At 25.8% G+C, this 10178-nt stretch overlaps 1 protein-coding gene across 1 annotated transcript; it reads right to left on the bottom strand.

The window, feature by feature from the left end:
• Positions 1-2351: 2351 nt before the first annotated feature.
• BO82DRAFT_370267 (uncharacterized protein) lies at positions 2352-3585 on the bottom strand (the record flags this gene model as incomplete). Its single annotated transcript, XM_025637202.1, has 9 exons — positions 2352-2369; positions 2459-2483; positions 2545-2565; positions 2728-2744; positions 2782-2789; positions 2847-2859; positions 2936-2950; positions 3119-3129; positions 3273-3585. The coding sequence occupies 9 exons, from the start codon at positions 3583-3585 to the stop codon at positions 2352-2354; spliced, it is 441 nt and encodes a 146-aa protein (XP_025485571.1).
• Positions 3586-10178: the final 6593 nt, after the last annotated feature.

Genomic DNA, 10178 nt, shown 5'->3' with positions numbered 1-10178 from the left:
ATAAATACTACTATTAAAACATATCTAAAAGCTTATATAAACTATAACTAAAAAAAACTGGATAAACCTACTACCTCTAATAAAATTAGTAATTAACAGCTGTATAAATACAGTTATAGGATTTTTACTATTTTTTTTAAGCTATAATTATAAGTTAAATCTAAACAGCTAAAAAATAGTTTAAAATACAGATCTAGAGGTTGCTGTCTCCAGCCTTATTTAATAAAAAAATATAATTATACAGAAGATATATAATACTTTAAACTAGGCCTAAAGTACTATAGTCTATATATAATAAAATACTAAAAAATAAACTAATTAATTCTAATAAGCCGCCCTATTATATTAGATAGGTAACTAGATATAGTTAAGCCTATAAAATATCTATATAAATTACCCTAGTAAGAAGCTAGATTAGAAAAATATAAAATATACTATTTTAAAAAAAATAGAATTATATACTATATAATTTAATATACTAAAGAATATCTATTTTATATTTTATATTAACCTATTTTATCCGACAGCTAATAATATATTACTATTATAAAATAAAAAAAACTTATAACCACTATCTATAATAGTTAACAGTAAAAAGGAATATAAAATTAAAAGAATTCTTAACAAACAGTATATAATAAAAGGCCGGAAAAGCCAATTATAATATCTTATTAAATATAAAAATTATATAAAACTAATCTAGAAACTAGTTTTAATATATAATAATATAAAAGTAGCTGTATAATAGCAGCTGTAGTCCCAGCCAAACCCTAACTAACTACTAAATAATTAAAAGCTGGAATAAAAAAAAACTATACTAATATTCTTCCCTCTTAGCTCTGATTCGTACGAACCTGATATAAAAAAAAGAAAAAAAAAAAAAAAAAGCCTTTTTTAATTTTTTAAAACTAACTAAAAAAAGCTGTACTTAATCTAATAAAAAAACTAAATACTACTATACTAAATTCAGCTTATATACTAATTTAATCTACTAATTTTTTAATAATATTTTAAAAAAAAGCAGTAATAGCTGTAGGCTTATATTTAGATTTATTTAGATTATAGTAGCTATAATATATACTATAATCTTTAAACTTATAGTTTATACAGGCCCTATTCTACTATTTAGACAGCTATATAGTCTGCCGGAATTTTATTTAATTATTATACTTATAATAATATAGTATTACCAGACTATAAAATATAATTAAAAGGCTGTTAATATAAAAAAGGCACCTAATATATATTTAACTTTATTAATATTTTATATAAAAATATTATTAGATTTTTTTATTTAAGCCACAGTAAAAGCACCAACCTTTATTTTAAATTTATAGTAAAAAAATACTAAACATACTACTAGTCCGGAATATAGCAAAGTTAGAGTAAAGCTTTATTTTTATATATTATTAATTATATAATAACCTAGTATTTTATATTACTAGTATAAAAATTATAAATAATAGTATATTATATAAATATAAAAAGCAAATTATAGTTAGTAAAAGTAAAAAAAAACCTAAAAAAAATCATAGCAGATAGAAATTAGTATATTATCTAAATATTCAGACTCACCAGCCCCAGCATTAGAAGAAGAAGATAAAATATTAATAAACAGAAAAAACAACAAAAATTGTACAGGCAAGAGAAAAACAGATTAGTAATAAAAAAAAAAAAGATATATAAAAAAAAAAAGCTAAAAAGGGGGGGGGTGGCCTTTTTATATAGTACTTTATATACTTTATATAATACTAAAAACTAAACCTAACCACACCCCCAGAACCAGTTGTGTAAATAGTATAAAGAAAAGATTCTATTTACTAAAAAATTACTATATTTACTAGATAAAAAAGATTTATATAAAAAGAAATACTATAATAAGTAATATAGGCCCTATCTATACATATACTGCCTACTAACCAGCTATAATATTATTTAAAAAAGGCTGAAGTACAGAACTGTTACTTTAAATCCTAAACAGCTATTTATATAAATAAAAGCCATAAGAAACACCAAAAAAAAAAGGGGACTTTTATTATAAAACCAAGGCCCTATTATAAAGCTCGGCTTTAAACACCAGTTGGCATCTAAGGTCTTATATACTAAATACTAAACTAACACTAGCTTAGTGTACATATAAAAGAATTTTATACAAACAGGTAAAATAGCTTCTTAGCTATTTCTTCTTGTTTTAAGGCACGTTTTGATTAGCACAATCCATCCGTCCTGTAACATAATCCTATTATAAAGTATTTTATAAAAGTAAGAACCCAGAAACTAGTTTTATAAAGATTTTAGTAGCCTGGACTAGCTAAGTTTATACAGGACTACTGCCACACGTGTGGAGTATATTAAAGTAGAAGAATAGTCTATAAAAAATAGTAGAAACTACTAAAACTACTACTACCGGCTGTAAAACCCTAGAAAGAAGTAACTATAAACTTTATTACAGACCTACCTGCAAGCGCTGGAAGAGGTATAAACTTACAGAAGATTTATAATAGTATTATAATTATAGTAGACTAGTTTAGTAAAATAGCCTACTTTATTCCCACCCGCAAGATACTATTAAAAAAAGAACTTATAATAATCTTTTTTAAAAAAATCTTCTGGTTGTATAGTATACCTGCAAAAATAATTATAAACTATAAATTAGTTTTTATAAAAAGCTTCTAGTTAGACTTTATTTATACTTTTATAATTAAGCAGGGCTTAAGTACAGCCTACCATCCGCAAATAGATAGCTAAATAAAACAGATAAATAATATATTAAAATAATACCTGCAAAACTATATAAATTTTAAATAAAATAATTAAATAAAGATACTACTACTTATAAAATTTACCTATAATAATTTTCTATAAGTATTAACTAAGTACTTGCTGTTTTTTATAATAACTGTATAATATCTGCAGATAATAGTACTGGACTTACAAATATTAGATAATTCTATAAAAGGATTAAAACAGTGCCTTTAGAAGATTAAAAAAGTACAGAAAGAAGTATCTGTAAATCTTAAGCTGGCTTATAAGTATTAGAAAGACTTTTATAATAGGAGTTGTAAGACTACTGCCTTTGTAGTAGGCCAGGAAGTCTGGCTTTCTATAAAAAACCTACTATAAAAAAGACTAAATAAGAAATTAGATCAACGCTACCGCGGACTATTTTGTGTGATTAAAAGAATAGGCAAACAGGCCTATAGATTAGAGCTACCCGCAGATCTGCGGATTCATAATGTCTTTTATATTTCCCTTCTACGCGGACACTATACAATGGAAGGGGTAGACTCGCAAGGACGTTTCTCGCAAGAGGATGAGAGTCCAGATAGCCGCGACAATGTTCACCATGGTGAACCGTTGAACCCGCCCCCCGCGGGTGTATGTGGCCACGCGGGGGGGAAAAGTGGCGGCGGCGACGGCGGCAGGGGGCGCGACGGCAAGTGCGGCAGGAATGGGGGCCGGTGCAGGAGGCGCGGCAGGAGCATTGGCGGCGGCGGCGGTAAGGGCTTCCTCCCCCAGGGAGGGCAGGCTCGCGACGCGCTGAAAGCTGTTAGCCAAGGCCCTAGCACCCGGCAGAGAACTCATGCGGTAGGGGGCAGAGGCGCGGGGGCCAATTAGCCCTGCAGGCACAGAAACAGCACAGTTATTAGCTGTAAATAAAGTTAGTCCGCCCTTTATAAGGGGGGAGAGAAGGGACCGAGTTCTGCAAAAATATACTAGATATTATTATAATTTTATAATAATAATAAAAAACAGTATTAGCTAATAAAAATAATATTAGATTATAACAGCAAAACTCACTGTAAGAGTAAAAGAAAAGAAAGAAAAAAAAAGTATATTAAAAAAAAAAAAAAGACTAGAGGCCTGGAAAGGGAAAGCCTACTTATATAAAAGCAGATCCTACTTCTATAAAAATAGCTCTGCTAGTCTTTTTTATAAAGTATTTTAAAGTATCTAAATAAATAAATTAAAGAAGATTAATATTATTTACTGGAGAAGGATATCTTATAAAAATAACCAGTAGGTAGCAGACTATATATCTAGTAATCTAGTAAATAAAGCAGTTGTAGAAGGGGTCTATATATTACACCCTCTATAAAAAAAAATAGTAAGGCTATTTTTTCTACTGTTCTGATTTTCTATAGAAGGTGTTTACAGAGCAGAGGTTTTAATAGCACTGTTATAAATAAACAAACTATTTTATATAAAAAAAGAAAAGGTTGTAAGGGCCTGCAAGCCCTTCCAACCTTTATAATATTAATTATAAAGAAATATATATAAAAGAAGGCCTAAGGTATCAGTTATATAACAGCTAAGCAAGGCGGCTGCAGAACCACCTAAGGCAGCAGTAGTCCTATAAAGTTAGGTAGATCAGCAACAATACCTTAAGGCATAACACCACCATCTTTGGCTATCGCAATAAGCTATTTGTTTACTACACTATTTCACCCTCTAGTCCTTATAAAATATATATATAAAACTTGTAATAGATAAAAATTGCTACCCTACCAGACTGGAATAAGTCTTTTATATTTATAGTAGACTATGCAGACAGGCAGCATAATAGATTCTTTCTTAGATTAAATTTTAAAATATAGAAACAGTACAATTAAAGGACATACTTATAGTAATAAATAAAGTATTTAAAGACCCTAATATATAATAAAAAGCCCTAAACCAGGTTAATATAATAAAGTAAGAAAAAATAAAATTGGAAAAATTTTTAAATAACTTTAATAAAACTCTACTACAGGCCGGAGGGTATAATTAATTAGATAAATAAAAAAGACCATACTAAATACTGCAGTAAACTAAAGGCTTATTAAAAGATTAGTTAGAATTTTTTAAAAACCTATATATAAAGAATATTACAACCAACTATACTATATAAACCATAATCTTAACAGAATATTTTTTTTAAAAAAAAGCTATACTAAAGCCACACCAGTATAATATAAACCAAGCTTTAAACTAATAAAGTAAAAACCTATTTAGATAGCTGCTGTATAATAAGAAAAATACTACTTCTACTTAACAACTAATAACCTCTAGGAATAGGCTTAATAGGTAACACCCAGTAAAATATAGAAAAAATATAAAACAGATTACTGCTTTTATTATAAGTAAAATAAATATTTTATCTGCTAATATTTGTTATGGGACCAAGGCCCTGTTATAGAGCTCGGCTTCAGGCACCAGTTGGCACCTGAGGCCTTGCATACTAAGTACTAAACTAGCACTAGCTTAGCGTATATATAAAAGAATTTTGTACAAACAGGTGAAATAGCTCCTTAGCTATTTCTTCTTATTTTAAGATATGTTTTAATTAGCACAATCCATCTGTTCTATAATATTAGAAATAGCTTATTAAAAAAAGCCCTAGATAGAGCCCGACTAGGCGTATAAATAGAATAGAATAGAACTAAAAGAATTATTAGAATAATAAAATAAATAGATTAGAAAGGACTGCGGCCGACTGTAGTATCTGTAGCTATATATAATAATATATAATTTTTTTTATAGAAGCTAATCAGCCTTCATACAGAAATAGCAAAACAGAAACTAGCTTTTAAAAAGTAGATAAATAAATTATAGAATTATAATACAACTTTTACTATTAACAGTAAATTAAAGGGAAATCTCTTACAGCAACTGTACAAACCAAACTACAGACTCTGCTTTTAATATCCTAATATAAAGCTGTTTAATAAAGAAGATAAGCACAACTACAAACTATTTAAACTAAATATATATATAAAGCTTATAATAGACAGAAACTGCTATTCTACTAGACTGGAATAAGTTTTTTATATTTATAGTAGACTACACAGATATACAGTACAACAGATTTTTTTTTAGATTAAATCCTAAAATATAGAAATAGTGCAACTAGAGGATATACTTATAGTAATAGATAAAGTATTTAGAGATCCTAATATATAATAAAAAGCCCTAAACTAGGTTAATATAATAAAATAAGAAAGAATGGAACTGGAAGAATTTTTAAATAACTTTAATAAAGCCCTACTATAGGCAGAAGGATATAATTAGTCGGACAAACAGAAAAAGGCCATATTAGATACTACAGTAAACTAAAGGCTTATTAAAGGATTAGTTGGAATTTTTTAAAAATCTATATATAAAGAATATTGTAACCAACTGCACCGTATAAACCACAATCTTAATAAAATATTTTTTTTTTTTAAAAAAAGCTATACTAAAACTGCGCCAGCGCGATGCAAACCAAGCCCTAAATTAATAAAATAAAAATCTATTTAAATAGCTGTTATATAGTAAGAAAAATACTACTTCTGCTTAACAACTAATAATCTTTAAAAATAGGCTTAATAGATAATATCTAGTAAAATATAAAAAAAATATAAAACAGATTACTGCCTTTATTATAGGTAAAATAGATATTTTATCTGTTAATATTTTCTGAAACCTGCTGTATAACTAATAAGTATAGCTGCAGCTATACCCATCCCTTAGTAATAAAAAAAATAGTATACCTTATCAGATAAAGATACTGACTTGGGAAAAAAGAAAGTCTAGTATAAAATTATATACCTAGATAAGAATTACTAGACAAAACTAAAAGAAAATAGAAAAGTTTTAAAAAAAAATATATAGTTGTACGCCTTTTTTTAATAGAGGCTATTTTAGACCTTACTGCAACTGCCTGTATTTTTATTAATTTAAAATACCTAATCTATAGTATTATAAGTAAAATATTTGCTAAAATAAATAACCTGTTAACTATTAGTATTAATCTAAAACTGGTATAAGAAATCTTAAATAATAAAATGCTGATCCACTTTATTATACAGATAAAAATAAATATAGAATCCTATACTAAGAAAAAAGCATACTTTTATATAATACCTAACAATCTTAGATATAACCTAATCCTAGAAAAGAGCTGGCTGTCCTATTATAATAGTATTTTAAAACCAGACTAAGAATAATTATTTCTATATATAATTAAAATAAGACTAAGGGACCTACTATATTTATAATATACAAACCTAAGACTTCAGCTAATTATAAGAATAGAATTTAAAGACTATCTGTAGAAAAGATCTAAAAAAAGTATAAAAATATTTACAGTTTTACTTACTAATATTTAAAAAGTACTCCAAACTAAAAAAACAGTTAATCTATATATAATATTTTTTAAATATTATTAGAACTTTCTGCCTCTCTTCCAATCAGAGAACACAGAGAAACTACTGCTATACTAAAAAAAAAGTATTAATTATAAAATTAAGCTTGTATACCAGAACAGAAAAAAGCCAGAAGTTTTATAGGGCTCTTTCTATAATATATCCTAAAAAAAACTAACAGTTCTACAGTCCAAACTAACTAAACTACTAAAAAAAAACTTTATATAAGTTAGTTACTTCTCGGCGGCAGCCCCAGTACTTTTTATATAAAAGCTAAAAAAAAAATTAAAATTCTGTATAGATTACTAAGTACTTAATATAATTATAAAAAAGGACTGCTACCTGCTTCCCCTAATTTATAAAACCCTAAACCAAATCGGAAAAGCAAAATAGTTTACTAAACTAGATATTTTATCCGCCTTTTATAAAATCTGTATTATAGAGGGTTAAAAATAGATAACAGCCTTTTATATACAGTATAGGCTATATAAATAGCTAGTAATACTTTTTAGACTGGCAAATACCCTAAGTACCTTTTAAAAATATATTAACTGGGCACTATGCAAATACCTTAACAAATTCTATTCAGCCTATATTAATAATATATTAATTTATATAGATAAAAATATTAAAAAGTACTATAAATATATATAAAAAGTATTACAGAAACTAAAGAAAGCCGGCTTGTTTTTAAATATTAAAAAGTATAAGTTTAAAAAAAAGGAAACTCTCTACCTTAGATTTATTATATATACAGGGTAAGATATTAAAATAGATTCTAAAAAGATTAAGATAATTATTTTATAAAAAAGCCCTAAATCAGTAAAAGCTATCTAAAGCTTTTTAAAATTTGTAAATTTTTACTGTAAATTTATTTCTGGATTTTCAGCTACTGTACGACTACTTATAAATCTGACTAAGAAAGATCAGCCTTTTTAATAGACCTAAAAGTATAAGATAAGCTTTTAGATATTAAAAAAAAAGTTTACAACCAAGCCTGTTTTCTATTTTTTTAATTCTAAATATATAATAGTAGTAGAGACAGACTCTTTAGACTATAATATATAAAAAATACTTTTTTAAATAAATAAAAATAAAGAGCTGTATTCTTACACTTATTTTTTTAAATAAAACACACTAGCTGAGTATAACTATAAGATCTATAATAAAAAACTATTAGCAGTTATATAGTATCTAAAAGCTTAGAATGCTAAATTATACTTAGTATTAGAATTTACAGTAATTACTAATTATAAGAATTTAAAATACTTTTTTAAGCTGTGCAAACTTACAGAAAGATATATATAATAAAGCTTAATCTTAAGCAGATTTAACTTTAAACTAGTCTATTAGAAAAAAACAGAAAACAAGCAGGCAGATATCCTTTTATAACAGAAATAGAATATACCTAATAAATAAGATCTTAAAATATTATCTTATATAATACAGATTTTTAGCAGAATACTAGAATAGGATTTAAAACTAAATACTGGTTTACTTACTACAGTTCTAGTATATATACAAAAATACAGTATAAAACTAGATAAAAACCTTTTAGAATAGATACAGCAGACTATTATAAAACTGCTAGAATTAGAAGATAAAGCTAAAAACAGCTGGACCTATACTCTAATAGTAGATATAGATTATTAAAAACTAGTAAAGCTTATATAAAAAAAAATATATAAATTTTTACTCCAGCTAAAACTAAAAGTCTCCCTAAACAAATATTTAATAAAAGGAGCTTGGGTATACTTTTAAAAAAAACAGTAGGTTTCTAACTATAAACTACTTTATACAGATCTTATCTAAAGCAACTATAATTTTTTTATTATAAAATATTCCGGCTAAAAACAGACCTATCTTTTTTTTAGTAAAATATACTTCTAGCCTAATATATCTTAGAATATATAAAAATATATTTAAAACTATAATATCTGCAGTTATATAAAACTATAAAAAAAACTAAAGTATAGATTGCTAAAGCTGCTGCCAATACCAGATTAATCCTAGTAAGAACTAATAATAGATTTTATTACTAACTTATTTAAAAGTAAATTATATACAAATATTTTAGTAGTTATAAACAGACTAATAAAAAAAGTAATATTTTATATAATAAAAAAAATTACTGCTAAAACTACAGCTAAGACTCTAGTTAAAACAGTTTTTAAATAATACAGCCCTTTAAAAACTATAGTCTTAGATTAAGGCACCCAGTTTATAAGTTGTATATAAAAAAAAGTATACAACCTATTAAAGATTATTAAAAAATTATCTACAGCTTATTATTTTTAAACAGATAGAGTAATAGAATATATAAATAGTACTGTTAAAGTATATCTAAAAACTTATACAGACTACAACTAAAAAAATTAGGTAAACCTACTACTTCTAGCAGAATTAGTAATTAACAGCTGTATAAATACAGCTATAGGATTCTTATTATTTTTTCTAAACTATAGTTATAAGTTAAATCTAAACAGTTAGAAAATAGTTTAAAGTATAAATCCGGAGGTTGCTGCCTCCAGCCTTATCTAATAAGAAAATATAATTATATAAAAGATATATAATACTTTAAACTAGGCCCAAAGTACTATAGCTTATATATAATAAAATACTAAAAAATAGGCTAATTAATCCCAACAAGCTGCCCTATTGTACTAGAAGAACAACTAGATATAGTTAAGCCTATAAAATATCTATATAAATCACCCTAATAAAAAGCTAGATTAAAAAAATATAAAATATACTATTTTAAAAAGAATAGGATTATATACTGTATAACTTAATATATTAAAAAGTATCTATTCTATGTTTTATATTAATCTACTTTGTCCAACAGCTAATAATATATTACTGTTATAAAATAAAAAAGACTTACAACCACCACCTATAATAGTTAATAGTAAAGAAAAATATAAGGTTAAAAAAATCCTTAATAAACAGTATATAATAAAAGGCTGGAAAAGCTAATTATAATATCTTAGTAAATAAAAAGGCTATATAGAA

This window comes from Aspergillus uvarum (genome assembly GCF_003184745.1).
Source record: "Aspergillus uvarum CBS 121591 unplaced genomic scaffold BO82scaffold_134, whole genome shotgun sequence".
Classification (NCBI taxonomy): domain Eukaryota; kingdom Fungi; phylum Ascomycota; class Eurotiomycetes; order Eurotiales; family Aspergillaceae; genus Aspergillus; species Aspergillus uvarum.
Note: the sequence above shows the minus strand (reverse complement) of the source record. Positions and strands in the feature narration are given on the sequence as shown.